The 24,449-nt window shown below is 39.8% G+C and overlaps 1 protein-coding gene across 1 annotated transcript in view; it reads right to left on the bottom strand.

Annotated features, from left to right (window-relative positions):
- The window catches only part of Nr3c1 (nuclear receptor subfamily 3 group C member 1), a 91,031-nt gene extending 66,816 nt beyond the window's left edge, over window positions 1-24,215 (bottom strand). The window contains 3 exon segments of the mRNA XM_032885898.1: window positions 20,428-21,262; window positions 21,265-21,656; window positions 23,874-24,215. Coding sequence (XP_032741789.1) covers window positions 20,428-21,262; window positions 21,265-21,643 — 1,214 coding nt within the window. The 5' untranslated portion in view covers window positions 21,644-21,656; window positions 23,874-24,215.
- Window positions 24,216-24,449: the final 234 nt, after the last annotated feature.

Here is a 24,449-nt window from a genome sequence, read left to right as displayed (position 1 = left end):
CACGCACACACACGCACGCGCGCGCACACGCACACACACACACACACACTTTTTAGAACAATACATTTAATCTAGAAAAACGATTTAGAGCTCCAAACCCCCACCTTCCTCAAAAAGACAACTCTTAGCAATCCTTGAGCCAACTTCACTGAAAGACACTTAAAAACATAGAGACAACAATGAAAAAATAACAACAAATACCAGTGTTATTAGAAAATGTTTTAGAAAAGTATATGCAAATAGATTGAGAAATCTTAAAGAAATGATAAATTTTCTCAATACGTATGACCTAATAAAATAGAGCCAAGAAGATAGAAAAATCTAAATAGAACAACAATAAACAATGAGATCAGAGTAAAATCACCAAAGAAAGAAAAGCTCAAGCCTCCTTGGAGTTTCTGCTAAGATTTACCAGAAATGATTCCATAAATGAGACCACTAACTCTTTTCAAACCTCATTCTATGAAGTAATGTTACTCTGTCACCAAACTGAGAAGGCAGAACAAAACCCTACACACTGGACTCTTTCTGAACCGCCTGCAAAATCCTTTAATAAAATACTTGCAAAGTGAATTCAATAGCACATTGAAATGATCAAATACCATGATCGATTTGGTTTCATCCCAGGAATGTAAGGATTATTTAACACACACAAATAAATATAATACAGGACATAAATATAATAATATAAGAAAAATGTGTCTAACCATTGACAGATGCAGAAAGGCCTCTGATGACTTCAGCATTTACAGTAGATAACTAAATAAATATGACACAGGAACATCATAGGTCAGAAATAATGAAGACTATGTATGACAAACCCATAGCCAACATCTTGCTGAATGGGGAAATACAGAAAAAATTTCCCCTAAAACTAGGAATAAGACAAGGGTGTCAGTCTGATCACTTTCATTCAGTGTAGTACTTGGAATGTCAGCCGGGCCCTTTGGGCTATAGAAGAAACACGGATATTTATAAGAAGAAGGAAGTTCAGCTGCCCTGCTTATGTACCTGGAGGCCTCAAAGGAGTCTAAGAGGCTCTTGCAACTGATACACAAATCCAGCAAAGCAACAGGAAATAAAAACCAGTACTTTTCCTATATATCAATAATGAATTTGCTGAGGAAGAAATTTGATACAGTTGACAGAATGAGGGACAGCTGACACAGAAAGAAATGAAGGAAGGAAGGGGAAAGAAGGAAGGAGGAGGAAGAAAATAAGCGAATGAAATTCAGAATAAACCTAACTGAGAAAGTAAAAATATACCTTTACAACCAAGCTGGCCTCAAAGTTTTAATGGGCTTCTTCTGAGTGTTGGGATTTTAGATGTGTGTATCCCCACACAGGTCTGCCAGAGCAGTATTGACCATTAATCAATATATGTAATGATACGGACGTCACAGAGCTAATTTCAAAATAAATTACACAGGCCATAGTAACAAGAACAACATAGCACTGGTACAAAAACAAGCCATAGACAAAAGGAATAGAACAGAGGACCCAGGAATAAACCCAAGTTGCTCCAGCCAATGGATTCCTAGCAAAGTGCTAAAACCAGACTTAGGAGAAAAGATTCTCTATTAAGCAGTGCAAGGGAAACTGGATAAGGGCACTGGCAGGAAGACGACTACAACTATACTTTATTGTACACCTTTTATAAAAAAAATCAACTCAAAATAGATTAAATACCTCAATGTAAGCCTCCAAATTTTGAAACTACTGGAAGCACAGATGGGGAAATACTTCAAGAGTTCCACTGCAGTGAGTCCTGAATAGGACTCCAGTCGCACAGGAAACAAAAGAATTGAAGAATTAGATTATAAAACTTCAAAAGGCTACACCCAGCCTCAGAAACAATTAACTTAGTAGAGAGCATTCACAGCATGAGAGAAAAATCTTTGCCAACCATTTGTATGACAAAGGATTAATATTCAGACTATATGAAGATCTCAGAAAAACTTAATATCAAAAGAACAAAGTAATAGCTAGCCAGAAATAACCACCTCAACAGTCACCCCTCCTCAGTACAAACGGCTTCAACATTACAAAAATAAACGCTCAATATATTTACCTAGCAGAAAAATCAAAATTAAAACCACACTGAGATTCAGAAAGGCCGTTAACTCAAAAGCACATGGAGAAAGGGGCATCCCCATACAGTAGGTCTGAGTGTAAATCAGTAAGACAGGATGATGTTCCCCTAAGGTAGAACGACTACATGATCAAACCATACCACTCCTGGTGTTTCTATAGAGTATCAAGCCTGTAGATGGAAGAAGAAATGCTTTCGTACTTCAGTGTAGGGTTGTACAACTCAGAACAGCAGATCTGTGGGATCAGCCTAGGTGTTCACAGTAGACGAGTGAATAAAAGGATACAGTGTATGGTGTATCTCCATAATGGAGCATTGTTTAGGTATAAGAAAAATACAACCATGTCATTTGTAGAAAAATGGATAGAACTAGAAAACAGGTTAATCAAAAGGCAGACAGGCAGACAGACAAAAGCGAGTGTGTTTTTTCATCATCTCAGGACAATTTTACAAAGTTATCTTAACAGCAGAAGAGCTGGTAGGAAAGCAGAAAGCACGTGATTTGCCTTCTTCCCTCTGTCTGTGGTCCATAACGAGACCTGTCAGTTATCATGGAATGGTGAACAGTGAGTGCCCTGCCGATGGCAGGAATTCCTGCAGCTTAAACCTAAGCATGTACCTTTGCCACTGCTGCCAAAGCAAACACTGCTTTACCCAGCCTACTGACTCCATCTCCTTTTCCCACTTCTGTTCCTTTATTTTCATTTAGGACTAAATTGTAGAGTTTAAAATCCTTTGGAGGGGCTCCCCATGTTTTAGCATGCTTGGTCACCGGTGTGCTTGACACAAACCCCTAACCTTCCTTATAAATCTTAGCTATAGAAATTGGACAAGTGTTTCTGTGCAACCATCCCAAAGCTGCTTGCTCTCATTCTGTTCCAAGCATACTTTCTGACACACTAGGCTTTATTCAATGAAATAAAAGTTCTAGAATCTGTTTTCCTTCCTTCCTCCGGCCTCCCAACAATGTGTGTCCCACCAAGTAGGCACTTTGCAACAATGTTTATCTGAAAGTCTAATCTCAATTTCTTCACTAAAGTAGAATGAGGGAGAAAAAGGTGGAGGAAGGGAATGGCCCAGCCTTATTTGTAAACTTTTAAAAGTGCTATTTAAATTGTAACATGGGGACGGAAACATGAGTATGTCATACCTCTGGTACTACCACAAGGGGAAGACAAATGGTAAGTACTGACATGGCGGTTCTGCAGCCCACGCTCTGCTAGAGGGCAGCTTCGCAGTGTCTGGCTCGGGTGACTGCTCTGCTTACCTTAAGGCCTATGTATTCCATTTTTAGATAAAAACTCAGCAGACATCAGACACTTTCATAGCAACATTGTTCAAAATAACATACCAAAAAACCCAAACGAAACAAAACCTCTGGTAACCAAGTGTCCACTGAGAACAGACAGGTATATTCAATAAAAAAAAAAAATCTGTATAAATACGTTTCTGTTTACATGAATGTATCTTAGGAACATAATGTTTAAAAAAAGCAAACAAAACTACTAGGTTGTGACAGTGAGAGACAGTGCATGCCAGTAATCTTATCACTCAGGAGGCTGGGGCAGGAGGATCACTGTGAGTTTTATGTAAGATTGGGCCTCAATGACAAGGATATAGCCAATCAATCAACAACAATCACCTAACGTGATTCCATACATCAAGTTAAAACCACTTAAATAAAGGTAATGAAGTAAATTATAATAGACTCCAATAGATGTTGCTTATTATTTTTGAAACAATACCTATAATTTAGAGGTACTTTCCCCCTTGTGTGTTATTATATATCATAAAAATTTAAAAACTATTAGATCTAGTACAACAGAACATGTTTTTAAGGAAGTCCATCAGTTTCAGTAACTAATCTATATTCAACTAGGAGAGGCCTTTCACTTTGGCACAGTATTCTAGGGTAAGGACTACAACACTACCTTTTCAGGATCATAACTAAGCATTAATTTTTTTAAAACATTATTTTCCTCAGCCTCAGGCTGACCAGAGAATTTTACAGAAATAAATGAAGCCAAGTGATTACAAAGCAGTGGAAGTCAAAAAAGAGACACAGCTGTACTTGGACCTAAGACTTGAATCTTCAAGTCATATTGGACCATCTTCTACTGCTTTTCCTAAGCATCCTGGACCTTCAATATTCTACCTGGTTTCAAGTATCTCATAACTTAGGGTAAAATGTTACAAATCATAGGTGTCAGCAACATTATGTCAACGCCAAGGTAAACAACTGGTTCCAGCACATCACACTACCAGACTCCAGGATGACACTAAATTATCTCACTTGGCTTAAAGTTGGCTTGGGTAATTCTTTATTCCCTGTTTAACAAATTAATCAGGTGATATAGTTTAATTTAACAAACAGTAGGATAAATTTATGATCAATGCTTCTGATGATACTTGTCAATTTTAAAGATTTTATAAATTTAAAACCATATGAAGATGTGAAATAATAAAAGGAAACTTGTGTGTATACACTCCTGCACTACCCAAAACATGTACACATAAAGATACACACACACACACACACACACACACACACACACACACACACACACACACACACACACCGTGGCACATACCTGTGATCCCAGAATTTGGGAAGCAGAGGCAGGAGGATGAGTTTGAGATCAGTTTGAGGTCAGCATATTACAAACACCAATGTATTCAGAAACACTGTACTATCACTGCAGGAGTTATTCAGATTCCTTTGATCTATGTCTGGTTAAGACTGGAGGAAAATGGATTCTTTTGACATAGAAAGGCAACCATCACACATACCAAGTGGGACCAGTTGCCTGAACCATGATAAAGCTGCAACCTCAACTTCCATCAGTCTCTAACTTTGAAGCCCTTTCAATGATTTGCTTTTCGCATCGGGAAAACAGTGTAAACGATTAGAATCTCATAAACTAGAGGAGATTTCCCTTAATGCAACCAAATCCTGTAACTATTGTAACAAATTGAGAAAAAATGAAACCAAACGAAATAACAAAATGCCCCCTTTCTTTTTCAATTTAATATATTTTTTACTTATTCACTTTGCATCCTCCCCCACTGCCCCATTCCACACACACAGGCTTTTCCCCATTTCCCATGTTCTTTCTCCTCTGAGAAGGTGGGGGTTCCCTGGGTATCCCCCAACCCTGGCACTTCAAGTCTCTTCGAGGCTAGGTGCTTCCTCTCCCACTGAGGCCAGACAAGGCAGCCCAGCCAGAAGAACATATCCCCCACACAGGCAATAGATTTTGGGATAGCCCCTCGCTCCCATTGTTGGTGCTAAACAAGAAGGAAAACCCAATCAAGGAAGCTTGGATCTCACTTGGAAGGGGGAATAAAACAGTTCTAAGAGCCCCGCTTCTTACTGGCATGCCTCTTTGCAGCATCTTCCTTCCGACAGACAGTTCTTCCAGCTCCTGAATCCAGTTGCCCAGGTTTCCCTTAAACCAACCAACCAACCAACAAAATGTGGCTGGCACTGAGTTGTCAAAATCTCAAACTCATTCCTACATGCTTTTTCAGGCTCTTTGGGAATTCTAGTTAGGAAAAGCTCAGGCAAGTAGGCTGGCAGTTGCCATTTATTGCTAAAGCAAATCAAACCACAGACCATAAAGATACTGACTGAACTGAGCTGAGGTCAGTTGAGCTTGGCTAGAATTGGAACTGACCAGCTAGCCTGGGTATCCATAAAGAATAATAAATGAGTGTTATGTGAAAGCCACTACATTTTTAGCTGATTTCACACACGGCAGATAGCAGCTTATACAAGTTATCAGACAAGTTTGCTTTGAGCAACCGGGTAAACAAAGGTTGCCTCTGAAAGTCTCCAAAACTGGAAAACCTTGACACTAAAAGAAATGTTTGACAAATCTTTGACTTAATGGAATTAAGGCTGAAACATAGAATGTCACAAATGTTTCAATATATATAATAAATTTAGTCAATAGCATGAACTGTTACATATTAGAAAACCTACATGAAGAAAGTAAAAGTTTTGTTTGTGTTTGGGTGTGTGTGTGGGTGCATTCACATGCGCATGTACCACTATGTAGTTTCTGAGAGTCAAAACTCAGGTCCTTAATCGCCAATTCCCCAGGAAACCAAGTCTTTTTTAACTGTGGGATTTAACTTATATCGAAGCATAGGAAAGTCTTTTAATAAGGCTGTGCTATATGACTTTAAAAGAATTATTCTCTTCAGAAGAAACTGAAAGCTATGAAGGGATCCCACAGCATGAAGTGAACTTATTTTGAATCCTCTTAAGAATGTGTGAAGCTAGGAGAGAGGCTTCTCTTCTTCAGATTGTGATCCTGATTCACCTTCTTTCAAGTTATAAGAAGGGCAAGTAGTTGTGAGTGACTCTCCACAACTCGTGGTTGAGTGGGAAAATGGAAGGGGTAAAATAGAGAGAGATCCCAACAGGAAGCACTCCTTTTAACATCTATCACAAGTACATTTTTTTCTTTTAGTTCTCCTTCATATTTAAGTCAAAATATACATCTGAAAACACTACCAGAATTTAAGGCCTCCGTTACTTAAGTATAATACTGTTAAATTTAAAGTCATAATGAACACATCTTAGGAATTGTCACTAAGACTCACTTATGAGCAGTGGCATGGTGCAGTGGCCAAACTGCTCATGCAGCATTTAAGTCACGAGAGACTCTCTAGTCTGAAGCAACATCACTAAGAATAAGTGCTAATGTTTCATGGGTGCTGTATAAGTGCCATACTGTATTGCATGATTCTCCAGCAGTGTCTCCTTGTGTCCATATCAAAAGTGAAGAAACAGGTTTATAGACTATAAAGTTAACCAAGGTCACATAGAATTTAATAGATTCAAGCCAAGAAAAGTCTGACCTACAATATGATACTAATTGTGCCAGGTCTAGGTTTTCTCCTATGAAATGATAAGACGCCAAGCCTAGTTCCATCTTGGAATTCCATGTTTCTACCACACGTTCTACCACAACAGTAATAGAACACTCCTTGGTGACATATGTACTGTGAAGAACCTTTACTCATCAACATGCAAATCACCATCTATTGTCTCCTAAATGCAAAGAGAGGGGTCCATGAGGTTTGTTTGCCCACAAGCAGTTACTCTGTCAGGCTACCCCTCTCAGGCTAGTAAACACCCAGCAAAATGGTTCATAGTCTCCACTGAAACTAGATACCTTTTAAAATCTGTTTCCTACAAGAACTTTAAATGTAACATCCATAGCAGACATGCATTCAATTTTACAACTATGAGAATGGTGCCCCACAAACAGGAAGCGTTCCATGTGGGTACTTTGTTGCCCCGTTGCTAGCGAGTCTTAGAATTCCAATTTTTCCTAAGAGGAATCAAGTATATTTAAGGCAAATTCATGCTATTTTCTTCCTCCTTACTGTGGATCTTGTTCAAACAACTGATCTACATTGGGTATTTTACATGCTAAGGTGCTACAGTGAAAATATTCCTTGCCCCTTAGACTGGATGTTATTAAAAAGAGTAGTCAGATACAGGCACATGTGCGATTGCACACAGGTGCTGCCCTGCCCCCCACCTACACACAGATCCAGTTTGGGAGGCACACATCTGTAGTCCCAGCTACTCAGCAAACTAAAGCAGAGAAAGATCACTTGAACCCAGAAAACAACCACCACCAAAAACCAAAACAAAGCACATGTTGAACAGAAACAGCAGACTCACACATACACGCCCACATACATGTATATAAGGAAACAGTATGTGAAGACACATGTACTGGGCACGTACTATGCACTAATCACTGAGCCAGGTGAAAAGCCAAACAAAAGTGCGTGGTCAGCAGTTACAGTTAGAGTAGCAATGGAGGCCTATGAGGAAAGAAGCCATCTAGCCAAGAGAATACAATCTTTGTCCTAGTGGATCCCTAACATTCCAATAAGACCTAGAGAATCACCTGGCTCCCGGCCTACACAGGAGGGGAGGCCTATCTTACTATGTCAAAGAGACGGGAGACATTACTTTTTTCATTAATGAAATCTCACCCCTGGCACAGTAGTTTATATGGCATGCAATTTCCTGAGTCTGCCTATGAAGTCACTACAAAGGGTAACTTCTTCTCTTCTTCTGTTCCCTAGGCATCATCTCCCTCCCACCCTGTGTCTGCTCTCCATGCTGACTCCAATGGCACGGCTTTCCCTTCTCCATTCTCCTCCTCTAGGACGCTGCAGACATTTATAGTTTGTCTGCCTAGGTTCTTTTAAACTCAATAAAATCACCCTTGACTTTGAGTCCATTCTATAATTATTTTATTAACGAGCCTAATAACCCCAATAGGGGCTTCTGATTTCCCCCATGTCTCCTGGCATCTATAAAGGGAACATGACTACAGAATGTGAGAATGGATTGCTGTGGCCAAGCAGTACAAGGGGAGGAAGGCACAGACTGCTTCATTAGACTGATCTAAATGGTTAGAGAACGTCCGAAGCAGAGAAAGAGCCCAGGCTGCCACAGCAATGTGTCAAATGGCACACTGGTGTACTATAATCAACTTTGGGACTTATGGCAAGATATCAATTTGTAATCATAATGTATATGTTTTTATTACAAAGAAAAGCCAAGTGACACTTGATTCCGTGTGAAAAGTTCAATTGGAACTTGGTGTGGTGGCATACACCTGAAGTCCCAGCACAAGGAATAGAGATTGAGACAGGAAAATCAAGAGTTTATTTAATGCCAGCATGGCCCACGTTGAAAACAACATTAGTTGTATACAACTGTTAAGATTTTAATTGCACTGAACTCTTGACAGTAATCCAGTTTTGGAATCTAATCTTTGATCTGCAGGGAAGATTTAGAAAGGGTATTTACTGGAGCCTACAATGGCAAAAAATACTTTCTCCTCGTCCCATTTTAAGATTCTTGTCTCTTAATTCTCCAGATATTCACCGAGTTGTTTGTGACTGATTTCTGGATGCCCTCAAAAGCCCTGTCCTCCGTGGTCCATCCTCAATGGTTCCTTCAACAGTAGAGAAGCTCACTCTTGAAAGATCTCATCAATTTCTCTTTCAATAGTAAGCCCTCTGTGGCTTGGCAGCATTATTATTATTATTATTATTATTATTATTATTATTATTATTATTATTATTACTACTACTACTACTACTATTATTATTACTATTGTCGTTTGTCTTTGCCAAATTAGATAGTTTTCTGAAATACTTAGAAGACAGATCCTTCTACTAACCTTTTAGGTCAATGATACTATTGTACAATAAATCAAACTGCAAACATCTATAAGTGGAAGAAAGACAATTTTGTAATTGAGAGAAAATGGGCCACACTCCTCTTCTAGACTGTTCAGTGTTACAAACTATCTATCTGAAACAACAGCCTCCCTTTCTAGGTAAGGCAGTATAAATGAGTGCATTCGGCTCATCTGCTGATAATCTGTTCTCAACAGGACACATAAACCCCACAGCCATGTACATATGGGACATCCTGGGCTGCTTTGCAAAGCAGAGGACTTGGGGGATACGCTGGGGAGGGAGCCAGAGTAGCAGAGATGAGGTGGGGTCAGGTATGATTTAGGTGTATGGTATACATTTATGAAAATTTTAAATGTGAAGTTCTGGAGCAGATTATATAGTTGAGCAAACAAAACCAAACCAAACATCCTCAAACACAACATTTTACTAGCTCTGATTGCCCTAATTTTAATTTGTTAAGAAACGACAAGAATCAATCCTATTTAAAGCTTTAGAGTGAATTTAAAAGCAGATAACAATAAACCATTTATATTTCGTATGTTGTGTGTATTTGCATCAACTGCTCTGTTAAGGCTGGATTTTTAGACTAACGTCTGGGCTTTCTTCCTGATTTCCATGCTGTTTGCTCCTTTGTGTATGCGGCATCTGTGTCCTACTCTTTGGGTGCTGGGAGTTGGGAGTTGGGAGTGGAGCAAACCTGTAATGGACAGGACACAAGGTTCCTAAATACAGCAGAGGGGAAGAAACAAGGCGTGAAACGTGTGCAGTTGGAGACTGAGACAGAGGTCTCTCTTACGCAAGAGACATTTACCTGTGACCTAAATAAAGAAGGGCAGGGAATACATAGATATTTGGGGAAAATATTTCAGATAAAAGTTCTCCAGGCTTAGACCATGTGCCAGGGGACCTAGAACGACAACCATATTCCTCTTAGAGAATACGGAGACATCCCCACATTGGTGCTGAGAAAATGAGTCTTAGGCCAGGGAACGGTCTTGAATGCACAGTGTTAGGGTAACATACGGTCATACATACTACTTTATTTCACCATGACTTCAGTCTGTACTTGGCTCATTCTTAACAAAGGGATCAGTTTTCACTTTTCATCCTCTTCCTACTGCCTCTCACCCCTTCTCACTGCCAACAGCTGAATGGACCTTCACTCCTGATTTATCCCTACAATCAGGTACTCCATCTCCAGCAAGGGGACACGCCTTCTTCAGGCAAACACTTAAAAAAGCAAACTGGGAGGAAAGAGGAAGAGGTGTGAACATTGTCCACTCTGTTCTCCAGCAGGCTCTGATCACTGTCTTCTTTACAGGGGTTCGCTCACTTGGGCCCCAGCTCAGCAAGCATTTGCCCGTGCAGGTGCAATGGAAGACCTCTGTCTGTGATGCTCTAGTACCCTCCCACCCACCCTTCTCAGAACTGCTTCCTAGAATATCTTTGCAGCTCCTCCTTTTACAAACATAATGACATCACTAGGCTTCTTAGGGATGTCCCTGTGCCCATACAGAAGCTAAGGCATACAGAAACCAAACTTAGCCAGTCACCAGACAGAAATTTAAATTTTTCATTTTCTTTTATTTTTATGGCTTTCTAACCTTGCCTTCTGGCTTCCTTATTTTTTCTTTGAATATGTCTGGTGTTATTAGAGCACTGTGGCTCTCTCTGTCTAATGACGCTACTGATCAAATGGTCATTCGTTACCAGTAAATTAAGCCTTGGAGTTACTCTGCATATTCCCCTCTTCCTCAACAACATTTCTCCTTAGATTATATTAAGCTCTAGTGCCCAGAGACTTTAATACTGTCATATCATGATGATGGCTCTTTGTCCCTATTTCTTAGCCACTGAAATCTGGCATATTCTGGGGAAGAATAACAAATATTTAAGAAACTAGCTTGTTTTAAATACAGATATAAAAAAAAGTTCCTAGACTATTCTCAAGAAAGAAGCTCTGTCAAAAGAATTTCAGTTCTAACACAATGTTTACACAAAAGACATTCTACCTGACTGCTACAGCATGTGTCATGATTTCAAAGGCTGTCAACAATAAACAGAAAAATAAATGCATGTAGGACTTGAGATGAAAATTGTTGTTGTGTAGTTCCTAAATGGCTGTCAGTAGAAGCTAAGTTTCCTTAGTATATTTTGAGGACTAAAAGTAGAAAATATTTGAATTTCACACTGAACCTATAACTCAAGACTATTTTATTAGTATAAATAACTTTAGTGTACTTGACCTGTTGGCTACAGTGACAAATGGTTAATTCTCTAGGACATGGAGAAGCTGGAATAAGGGCCTCAAATACTTTGAAAATTATTGTAGGAATTCACACTGTATTTACTCCATATCTGTAGTCACCAAATTCCTTTCAAGTTGAAGCCAAAGATAGGCCTTCTTTCTTGAACATAAAATAAACACGAGAGAGAGAAAAAAAAATCAGGCTTAGAAGTAAGTAGTCTTTACTTTTTCTGCACGATACTAAAATAAGAAGTATGTAAGCTGTTTACTTAAATTCCTTTATAACTTAAAAGAAAGCACAAACCAGGACTTAACCATGGAGCACCACCTGCTTGAGGGTAGGGAAGCGAAGCATATTCAAACCACCCTCTGCTGTGAAGGAACGCATGGGCCTGGCATGTGGAGGCTAAGACAAGCTTGGGGTCAGCCTGCACTACACAATAGCCTGTTTTATAGAGGAAGACGGCAAGGGGGACAAGGAAGAGGAGGAGAAGGGAACACCCTAGCCGAACTCATAAATAATCCTCAACAGAAACAAATATTATAACCCAAGACTGGTTTACACATAAGTGATCAAATGAAGAAATAACATTCTCTGGTTAAGAATACAGTGCAGTACTACAGTTTAATACAGTGTAGTACTACAGTTTAATGCGGTCGTTTTTCTTTATGGTTTACAAGGTGTCTCAAGATGGCTTCAAAAGAAAAGCAGCAACAACACAGCCTCTCAAGGTGGGAGACTCAGAAATCAAACATTTATTCTTGATTTTCCTATTTTGGGGAAAATATTTTTAAAAACTATTCTACTCTCAAATTTTGTCCTTCATAAACCCAGCTGGGATTCAGATGAGATGTTTCATATAATGTTCTAATTAAACTTTTTCAATGTTTCTATTTGCAAAATCAGGTTTTACAATAATCTATTTATCTATTTAAACTGTCATTTTCCATACTTGACAATACAATGAAAACACACACAGACATGAATGTATATACATGCATTTGTATGTGTATATATGTATATACATACATACATACAAACATACATACATACATACATACATACATATATACATACATACATACATACATACGGGTCGGTACACAGCTGTGAAGTTGCCTAAAGATCACACCAGAGGTGTGAGATCACTGAAACCAGACGCAGATGCAGTTGTGAGCTGATGATGTGGGTGCTGGGAAGAGAACTCGGGCCCCCTGCAAGACAGTCAAGTCCCCTTAACTGCTAAGCCTTCTCACTAGCCCTTACTGCAGCTTTTTTAACCAACAAAGAAAAATTTAGTAAATGTCTTTAAGCAAGTTACATAATCCTCCAGACTTATGCACCTAGAAAAAGTGTTAGTATTTATGACTCTTAAAAATTGAAAGCTTAATAACAAACTATCTTTGCATGCATGGCTACCTAAGAATATCAGACAATAAAAATAGAAAGGGGATAGCCTCGAATTTATCAGCAACGTGGTTTATCACTATAGCTACTAAATTTAGATGGTATATCTAATATGTAACAAAATTCTTGGAAAAGGGTTACTGGTAGAGGTACTCCCCTACAAAAAGACAAAAAAAAAACTTGAAAAAATGTAATATTAAGATAATTATCTGGGTTTTAAAAAGATAGCAGTCTAAATAAAATGGATTCGCGACCCTTTGGGGAGCTACACACAGTAGGCACTGAAAAAGCCTCCAGTGCTTTTTTCTGAGGAGGCAATACCCACACTAGAGATGCAGACACTTGAACTATTATTAGCAAGTGAGAGTTACCCTGCTTTTAGCTGAACCGAGCTGCCAGGGCTTTAAAACAGCTACCTTGCATTTTAATAATGTTTTTTTAATTTTCAAAGTAAACTCGCATCTACAAATTCTTTTACATTTTTAGGTATTATCATTTTTATTGTGTATGTATATGTACATGTACATGCTATGGGGCTTGGCACAACATACATGTGAAAGTCAGAGGAGGATTTTATGGAACACATTCTCATTTTCCATGGTGACGTGGGCTCTGCCGTCAAACTTAGGTCACCAGGTTTGCACAGAAGCCCTGTACCTACTGAACCCTTGATAGCCTGGCACCTACATATTCTATCCAGTAGTAGTGCTGGGTACTCTAAATGAAACTTACAGGAATCGTAAGTGACTACAGACACATATTAGCAGAGGCTTGGTCATCTCTCTCTCTCTTTCTCACTGTTGGACAATTAGTGTTAAAGATTGTTGAAGGATTTCTAACACATCAAATAATAACTAATTCCTCTCAGATCAGCATTACTGTTTCCTAATTTTTTTCTTTAAATGTCTTAAAATTTCCCACTTGTAAAATTCAGGTAACAGCTGCTTTTGTCCTACACGGACCCTGACAGACTCAGAAACTCAATGTAACAAGTAGAATAAAGAATGTCAAAGAATTAAGACATTATATGAGATGAATGTACGAGAAGTGTATAGCATGAACTTAGCATGGTGTATGTAACAGAGTGTATGTAGCACAGTGTATGTAGCATGTGCTGTCAAGTAATTAGTGTTCAATCACCAGAAAGCCTACTAACACTAGGAAAGAACCAGTGACTGTTATGAAGTACCCGCTTGGTCAGTATTCTGTCAATTACTTATGTTTTAGACCCTGGAAGAGCCCTGGATGCTAAGGTTCAAATAGCTGCCAATAGGGCAGTCCCAGCAGGCTGCACAGTGGCTGGCAAGTGTGTGGTCTTTCCTAAGTACTGCCATGATCTCCATTTCTCATTGGAAAGTGGTATGGGGATGGGAATAGAAGATTTCTTAACACATAGAACAAGCTTTGAGAACTCAAGGGCCCACTTCTTGGGTCCAACTACCACATCATTCCCATTTTATGTGTTATCAAGAATATAATTTTAAGCCCTATATAATAAAAGTTCAACTCTAAGTTCATTTTTTTGGTCTTGTACTTGATACTATTCAAAGAAAATGTCAAGAAGCAGTCTTTAGTATATCATGACCTATCAAATCAATAAGAGAATTGCAAATTTTTACACAAACACACAGACCCAATGCTGTTTTAATAAATTTTGACATAAAGAAAGTCAAAACACACTGTTAACCAAAATCATAGATTGGTTTAGTTTAGCCTTAGAACGCAGGTTGTTTTGTTTGTCTACTATTACAGTTATTGAATATCCAAATCAAATTGTTCAGAAGAGATGTAGGGGGAAAGGAATCCAATTTTACAAATGAATATTAAGGAAGGTTGAAATCACAATTATAAAACCAAACATAAAAATATGACAACAGGAAAGTGTCCATAGCAAACCAGAAAAGCATTAAAGTTCATGTGACAATCATAAGGTCATAAGTCACTACATTGCCCCAACATAAAATAATAAATCATGTACTAAAGTGGATATCATTTCACAATAGCTTTCAAAATTTGGCTATCAAATATACTTTCATAATAGCCATGGCTAAATATTATTGTGGAAACTTATGAAATAAACTAGAATAAAGGCTAGTTCATTATTTTAAAAGTAAATATAATAAGCTTTAACTTTGTAAGTTCCAAATAGTACATATTTATTAACTCAAATTACTAACAAAAATAAAAATAAAAATTCAAGGGAAAATAATGTATAAACCTGTAAGTCATATAATCCAACCTTTCTCCTCTACACACACACACACACACACACACACACACACACACACACACTATATATATATATATATATACATATATACAACTACCTTATTAAACATATTGTCTTACAGACACTATAAATCTTGCTGAAGCTTGCTAAGTTGAGAAAAGTATTCTGAAGTACTTAAAATTAATAGCTGGGTTACTCTAAATAAGTATGTTTAAGCACACAGCTCAGCCAAAGTAGGCTATTAATATTTAAATTGGCTCAGAGAGTAACTTAAAGGACAACACCCTTTCATTTAAAATAACTGGTTTTAAGGATTCTATTGCAATATAAATCGTTTAAGTGGCTATCTAGTACTTACAGAATCCAATCGTTTACGCTGTCATTTGCCTATTACTCAACATACTAACAGAAAAGCATGTAACACACGGAAAGGGTTGTGCTCCACAGTCGGTTGATCGTTTATAAAGAAATGTTTAAAAGTAAAAGTGCACTATGAAATAGGAAGTGGCTATGGTAGCATAAGGCATGTTTATATGTAAAAAGTACCTCTGGGGCTGGGGATTTAGCTCAGTGGTAGAGCGCTTACCTAGGAAGCGCAAGGCCCTGGTTGCTGGTCCCCAGCTCCCAAAAAAAAAAACCAAAAAAAAAAAAAAAAAGTACAATTTGACCTATGAAATGGTTGTAGCAACATAAGGCACCATGATTATTTTAACTGAGTTCAAATCATCACATTTTCTTCAATAACCACTTAAAATGGAGAAAATATGAAATTAATCTTGGCATCAATCTTGACTTTATTTTGGTGATAAAATATCACAAGAAACATCATAACCAGAAACGTTTGTTTCTTTGCCACTCTTAGCACCTCACAGGAAAGCATCATTGCCAACGTTCCTCATAGTGCAAACAGCTTTTAACAGTTGAAGAGCAACAGTTGATCCAAATGATTTTTTGAAATTGTCCTTGAAATTATGTTTCTCCGTCTATTACAAGCCTCTGTTGCTTCTCTCATTGCCCCTCCCCTACCAGGTAGGGGTTGAATCCACTAGCTTCATTTACCCTTGTAATGTATAAAAAAAATGTAATCATGAAAGGTTGCACCCAAATACAGGAGTCATCACAGGATCCAAAAGAAACACTTTAGGGATTTGTTTTAAAATATAAGTTCCCCTTAGGAGAACTTGACACATACAAAGCCAAGGCAGGAGAAATGAGAGCAGATGGCTGGATGAAGCTGCAGACTGAAATAATTGGCGTCTTCTGTAAAGACCAAGGAGTGAGGGTTTGCTTTTTGTTTTGTTTTGTTTTTTTTTTTTTTTCTTCTGCTTGTAGCTTACTCCACCAACACATTCCTTAAACATTCTTTATGCAATGGAATTCACCAAGTTATCGTCTGCACACCTCACAACTACAAAAACAAATACGTATTCATTTGGCAACCAGCCATACTGTATTAAACAATTACTTTAGACAAAAATATTCCCAAGATGGCTGCAGAGGAGCAAACACTACTCAGCATGAACGGTTAAGGCTGTTTAGCCTCCCCACACAGCAGAGTCCACACCTCATAACAACTAAATATGTGCAACTATTAAAGAGAGAAATGTATCTGAAGAATTGTGCTGTAGACCTAACCAAAATCTAAATGAAGGCTTCCTAATATAACCAGGCTAGAGTGCACCGAGGCTTACATAACTCACCAAGAATTTAATGCTTAGCCTTTCACACTGGCACTCATGGAAAAAATACCACTTAATACACTCTCTCTCCTCAGAAAATCTCAGAGGCCTCTGAAGTGAGCTTTCCCTTCCTATTCTTCCATCTACTGTAACTGTGCTTCATCCTCATTTGAACAAAGAATGTTTCAGAACAGGTCACAAAATTCATAAACATTCAGTACTACATGGAAAATGGGCAAGAAAATTTATAGGCAGAAATAGAAAAAACAAAATAACATTATGAATACAAGTTAAATAGTTAATTAAAAATATACAAGGATTAGCCAAAGAAACACTACAAGAATTCCATTAAGAGCTGACTGAAGGCTTATTACATTTCTGTATTAGTCATTCCAACACTAATGTGACACACCTGAGTACACAATAGCTTACATTTCTCTTAAAATCAGTCGTACTGATCTTTAAAAAGAGGAAGCGATTCTACCATAAAGGTAACAATATATAGGAAAATAAGTGTATGCTCACAAGCAAATCACATTCAGAAATCATTTTATATAAGTGGATATCAAGAAACAGTAAGCTCAAAACACCACTGGACCCCCCACTGTCAGAATCTTTAGAAGGCAAGGAACAAGGTAAGACATTAAACAAGTACCTCTCAAAGTAAAAGGCTAGTTTCACTCTTCCCTTTACACTCTGTCTCCTCAGAAAACATCTAGCCTGTGGTTAATAAGCAAATTGAGAGAGGGGCAAAATGTGTTTCACTCAGCCCAACTTCCTATAATTTTTCAATCTCATTACTTTTATAACACTTGACACAGATCTGACCAGTAACGAGAGATGTCCAAAGTGACTCCATTAATATCTTCACTAAACACCAATCAGCAAAGCCCTGCCCACGGAGACGGAGTTTACAAATCCATCTTGCATTTGTCCTTTTCTCTAACCGCCTCACCTTTCAAACAAAATTTCAACAGGATCCCTAAAAGCTCAAATTCCACCGAAAACCCTTCAGTTCTTCCTGCTTATTTTCTGCAATGTACATTATTAATGCAGAGGCGAAATACAGTGGAAGAAAATCAAATTACATAGACGTGTGTCTGCTTCAATTAGGTTTATGTTAACTCACTGAATTTTAATTTGTACCGATAGACTTGGAAGTTCATTTTACTAAGAATGGATCTGAGAATCAATAACCATTACCTTGTTTTACCACCAATGAATCTAAACCTTAAAAACAAAACAAAATTCTTAATCACGATATTCTTAACTTTACAACTTAATATGTTAACCTAATGTCATGGTATACTGGAATATCTGTAGAAATCGTCTTCTCTCTCAAATATAATATGAAGTGGTTTTTATTAAAATTCTGGAGAGAAAATATTAGTTATTTAAGAATCCAAATGAAAACAGATGCCTTCTTTAAAAATCCAAGGGATGTTCCTAGTTCTCTGTCTGAAGTCAGAGAGTATTCAATCAAGCTGTGGCCTCAGCATGTTGACTTAGTGGCTGATGACTCAGGGTCACTGATCATAGCTAATGTTTGGCAACTACTGTGCATCTTATATAGAGAGCAACCAATTTCAGTTCTGCCAGGGCTGCAGCTTGGAAACAATAGAAGAATTCAATAATAGAAAGGAAACATTGTCTCAATTTATTTGGGTGAAGCTTTGTTCTGGGTAATGGCGGTTCTCAGTGCTAAGTGTAAAACTTGCAAGCACCGCCCATCGTCCCCGTTAAGGTATTCTGCCTGGCGAAGAGAGACTAGTGATTAAAATCCAAATCATATGTCAGTATAAATTAATCATTTCCTGGACATGAAAGAATCTCTGAAGCGGCACATCGTCACAGCCTTGCCTATCTCTGGTAAGGGCAGAGGCCCAACATGAACATTTTATATGTCATTAAGTGTAAAAGTTAAAGTATTCAAATCATTTAATGATCTCGGGGTAAGACTCATTATTCATAGCCCAGATTTTATGTCTTAATGAAAATTCACCGTGCATGCAAATTAAGTTTGGGTTCCACTATTTTTTTTCTTATAATTAGAAGTGAAGTTTTACAATAGTTTTCAGGGTAAGAAATTTTCTAAATGTATTATTTTTTCCTTGTGTAATCACATGTTTATAAATCAATTTAACAGCTCTCTATAGATAATCAAGTCAATTATAATTATTCTTTTATGAAAGTCAACCACATGAAATCTACTGTCAAAAGTTTAAGATTGAAATTTTAAAACACAGACTGCGTATTAACATTTGGAAAACACCGTGTATGCAATAAGAAACTATTTAAGTTTCCTTACTGGGAGTATTTTAAACCCCTAATTCAGAAAGTTAAAATGCTGCAATAGTTTACCCCCCCCCAAAAGGGACAACGAATTATTGAGTAATAGATTCGTAATCACTACTAATAGGTAGTATAAACATTAACTTTCCATCTCTTAGAGTACATAAGAGAAAAGGTGACTTTTCCTTCCTCTTGATAAGATAAAGCTATTTCAAAAATAGAAAATAGCCTAAATCTAATTTTCCCAATAAGTTTCTTTACATGTAGAGGAAAGAGATAACTTTCAGTATGTCAGTGTCTGGATAACCTTCAGAAAAAAGTAATTTTAAAGAGTTATAAGGATACAGTGAGAAATTGCACTGAAAACATTTCTTACGAATTTTAAGTAAAATCTCCTCAAACGACTAGTTAATAGGGACAATGAGCACCAGTAATAGGAAAAAGTTGACGGGATTACGTGCAAGAAAAGGACTCTGTTTTCTACAAAAACAAAACAAAACAAAAACCCTAGTGATTAATCTGTCTCGTATCACTACAATCCTCGTTTTCTTTTTTTCACCCCTAAAATACATATACAAATCAGCATTTGTATGACTTGAACATGAGAGTGCAGGGAGGGACCTAAGCTTTGCGCACCAGCCCCCTCCGTACAGAGGCTAAGGAGCAGACACAACTGTCTGCTTCAGGCTACTCCAATGCTGTGGTCTAGGTCCCTATGCCCTGCGTTGCTCTAACAGTTTCCAAACACAGAAAGTTCAGATTGAATACTCACGAATTACTACTTCCAGCTCTTAACCCTCTAATTGAAAGGTGACACTTCAAGCATTTTCTTGTAATATAATCTAATACAGCTAAATTAATATGTACAATAAATGTATTACATGACTAGATGTCTTGTTTTCTTGATTTCATATTAGTTTTACTTAAGATACGTGTAGATGAATGTGACTTTTACAGATACTTGTTAGTGAGCAATTCTGACTTAGTTTTCAATAAAACCTTTAATATGACCAATGAGAGACGGTTACTATTTAACCAAACACCTAAAGTGCTTATGCTGTGATGAGTCCTTTTGATGTTCTAACGTGTACACATTCAAAAGACCATTTGTACTGAGTTATTTGCAAAAGGATACAATCTCTAGAAAACGTACACTGATAAAAGAATTCTAAAGTTTACCAAACTACCTTAAATTCACCATCCTTATGAAACAGAAAAGCTCGGACTTACCTTGAGTACCCATTAGAAAACACCGACCGGCCTGGGAAGTTCAGAGCCCCCAAGGAAGTCAGGCCGTCCTCTCCGGAGCCTTGGCACCTATTCCAGTTTTCAGAACCAACAGGAATTGGTGGAATGACATTAAAAACAGGCTTCTGATCCTGCTGCTGAGAAAGGGACGCTGTATTCATGTCATAGTGGTACATCTGTCCTCCAGAGGTACTCACACCATGAACAGAAATGGCAGACATTTTATTACCAATTATATTTGTCCCAGAAAAGCTTGCCTGACAATAAACTGGGCCCAGTTTCTCTTGCTTAATTACCCCGGGGGTGCAAAGTTCAATGAAATCATCTTTTTCTGTTTTCACTTGGGGCAGTGCCACACTGCTGGGACTTGATAAGATTGTATCTCCAGTATCCTTAATTTTAGGTTTAGTGTCCGGTAAAATAAGAGGCTTACAATCCTCATTCGTGTCCCCTTCGAGAAGGAATGGATCATCTTCTCCCGCCAAAGGAGAAAGCAAGTTTTCATCTATCAACAGGTCTGATCTCCAGGGACTCTCGTTTGTGTCTTTACCTGGGGACCCAGCGGAAAACTCCAAATCCTTCAAGATGTCAAAGGTGCTTTGGTCTGTGGGATACAATTTCACACTGCCTCCGTTGGTGCCGGTCTGGCTTTTTCGATTTTGCTGTTCTGAAGATGCATCCGAGTGAGTTTTGGGAAACTCCTTCTCTGTCGGGGTAGCGCACCCAGTTGCAGATGTTGAACTCTTGGGGTTCTCTGGAACGCTGGTCGACCTATTGAGGTTTGCAATGCTTTCTTCCAGAAGCCGAAAGTCTGTTTCCCAGAGGAAAGGCCAAGTTGGCCCTGCTGTGGGTAGCCCAAGTCATTCCCCATCACTTTTGTTTCTGTCTCTCCCATATACAGCCCCATGGACAGTGAAACGGCTTTGGATAAGTCTGGCTGCTGCTGCTGCTGCTGCTGCTGCTGCTGTAGCTGCTGCACATTGCTTGTGGAGCCTTTCGAGAAATCAAGGAGAATCCTCTGCTGCTTGGAATCTGCCTGAGAAGCAGCAGCCACTGAGGGCGAAGATGCAGAAACCTTGACTGTAGCTCCTCCCCTCAGGCTTTTATAAAAGTCCATTACGTTCCCCCTCCCCTGGCCAAGCAAACTGCCAGGGACTTCGTCTCTACCAGGGGGAGCTAAGGATTCTTTGGAGTCCATTGGCAAATATTAACTAAAAAGAAAAAAAAAGACATAATAAGCTATAAAACCACATTATCTCTGATCCGATTAGTAAGAGACTGCCCATTAAATAAACCCTTTAGGTAACTCCCAAATCAAAGTCTCCATTATCAGAAAAATAGTTCCTATCTTTTAAAATAAAGCTATACCCCCCCACCCCCGTTTCCCATCTGCAAGGCAGCTCATTTGCACAGAGACAACAAAGTTACATTGAACCAACTGAATTTGACTGTTTATCCTGCCACTCGCTAAACATACACATTTGGTAACCATGGGGATTGTAATTTGTCATACGCAATTATTGTAAAGGTTCAAGTTGATGTCAAAGTATTTAACTTTTTTTTTTTAAAGGCATGATCCTTACATTTCCAGCCCCTTTCGATTGAGTGATTGCCTTTCTGGAAACCAATACATAAACCGTTTGATAAATGCTACAATATAAATGTTTGCACATTTTATGATTGACAATTTCACCTGTGCCGATCCCAGCACTTCTAAACCTTTCAAGGTTCCTCCAAGAATTATGCACATTTTTATTTTTGAAAAAAAAAAAAGCAGTGCTGAGCTGCTTATCTTGTAGAGCTAGGGAAAGGCTCTTACTTTGAAACTCTATTTTCAAATAAATATGCCTGTCTAGTATCACCTACCTTCAAACTTTGGAGATAAGAAATAGTAGATATTATATAAAGCCTAAAATGTATATCTTTAAAAACAGAGTAGAATTTGTACTGGCTTCTTCACTATAATTTTAACCTATTTAAATAGTGTAATAGAGCAAAGCTTATTAAAATTCCTAACACCAAGATTTATGGAATTGTATTCCTTTTTAAAAATTGTTTGATATACTCAGTACAAAATATTTTACCTATAAGTTTAAGATTTTTCTTTCCAAAGATGTAAATACCAGGAAAACAGGAAAAACTAGACAGTCAAATCACATATAAACTCAAATAAACCCCATTCAAGAAAACGCTCAGAAAAAATACTCTCTGTAGTTTTAAACCTTTACTGTATTCCTCCAGATTGCTAGTATGTTAGTAATAATCAAAATGTTTTGAGGGGCTGACAAAGACTATGACAAATATATTTGGGATCCCCTCCCATACAATGGTAAACTTTTCCTGTACCAAGACATTAAGTATGACCATCTTCTCTGAAAGAGAAATTCAGGGAAGGTGGAGAGCGGTGGAACCTACCCCAGGATTCTTCCCTGTAAAGGGCTTCTCTCTCAGAACCCCGGCCGGTCCTATGCCTTTGATAAGGATCTCTAAATGTAAGATATCTAATAGACCTTAAAGAATTTTCAGACCTGCTTTTTTGACAACTGCCCCTTCCAGCCCGAAACCGTAACACTTCATAAAACAAGATGCTCCCTTAAGCGACATTTATCCCCCAGTTAAAACTGTTAATAACCCTGTGACATTAGTCACAGGAACCTTGCCCAGGGTCTTAAGTGGTAAGGCCGCAATTACCGAGGCTGCAACCTCAAATGTCAAAGTAGCACTTGTCAAAAAAAATAAATAAATAAAAATCGCTGCATCAAAAACTGCGGCTAGGGAGGGTCTCTTTCTAAAAGGGGACCACTCAGAAAAGTCAGGCGCGCAATCATGCCCCAAAGCTAGCGCCCAAGTGGTCGGGGGTGGGGTTGGGGGAGAAGGAGGGAGAAAGGTGCGAGGTGAAGGGAGAAATGTGTCCAGACCTGTTGAGTTCTCTGCGGCACGCCCACTTCTAGCAGATAAGGCCGGGCGGGCGAAGTCTGGGCTGCAGGCTGTGAGCCCCAATCCACCCTACAAGCCCGCAGCCCGGAGCCGCGCGCCCTGAGCCCGCCGGTCCCAGACGGCGCTCTGCCTTCCCCCCGGGGAAAAGCGGGTGTCCCCGCGGCTCCGAGGACAGCGAAGACCCGAGGGCTTGCGGCAAAAGCAAAAACCAAAAAGGACGCCAGACTCCCGCCGGGGCGCGCGAGGCTCCACGGCGGGGCAGCGCGCTGGGCCAGGGATGGCGGTGCGGGGAGAGGAAGCGCCAGCGCTGTCACCGCCGAGGCCCTTTCGTCACCGTCACCCTGCCCTCGCCAGCCTCCACCCCCAACCCCGGGCTAGCAAAAGTTTGCCAAGTCCGGCCGCCCCGGCTGCCGAGCCCCTAGGGGAGCGCGCCCAGTCCGGCTCACCTCAGCGCGGGCGCCCGCTTGCCCGCTCGCCCAGCCCCCGCTCACCTCAGCACCCGCGCGCTCGCCCGCTCGCGGCTCCCACCGCAGCCAGATAAACAAGTCGGCGTGCGGACGCGGGAGGCGCGCGTGTCACGGAGAAGGAAGTCAACAGTCGCCCCCTCTTCTCCATGGGGGAGGGGAGAGCCCCTAGCGCGGAAAGTCACCCGTTCCCGGCTGACAAGCCGGGCCCCCGCGCCGCTCCCGTCTCCCGCGCGCGTCCCCCGTCCCGGCGCCGCGCCGCCCGGCTGCGGCGTCTTGTTCCACCCACTTAGAATCCGTCCCCGACGGGCGGGCGGCGACTCGGGCTCCAGGCACTGACTCGAGCTCGCAAAATGGAGGAGGCGGAGGGGAGGGGGGGAGCGCGGACACGCGAAAGGGCCGCCCGGCCGCGGCAGGCGAGCGGGACCGAGCGAGGGGCGGGCGGAGGCGGCGCCACGGCGCGCACACACTCGCACACACGCGCTCCCACTCCACCCCCGGCCGCTCCCCGCCCGAGGGGCCGCGCGGCGGCCGCGGGGAACGGTGCAACCTGTTGGCGACTGTCGGCAACTGCAAGGGCGCCCGTGGCCCTCGCCCTCTTTT

Source organism: Rattus rattus, chromosome 15, assembly GCF_011064425.1.
Source record: "Rattus rattus isolate New Zealand chromosome 15, Rrattus_CSIRO_v1, whole genome shotgun sequence".
In the NCBI taxonomy this organism is placed as follows: Eukaryota; Metazoa; Chordata; class Mammalia; order Rodentia; family Muridae; genus Rattus; species Rattus rattus.
The sequence above is the reverse complement of the archived record's forward strand: the minus strand, read 5'-3'. Positions and strand labels throughout refer to the sequence as shown.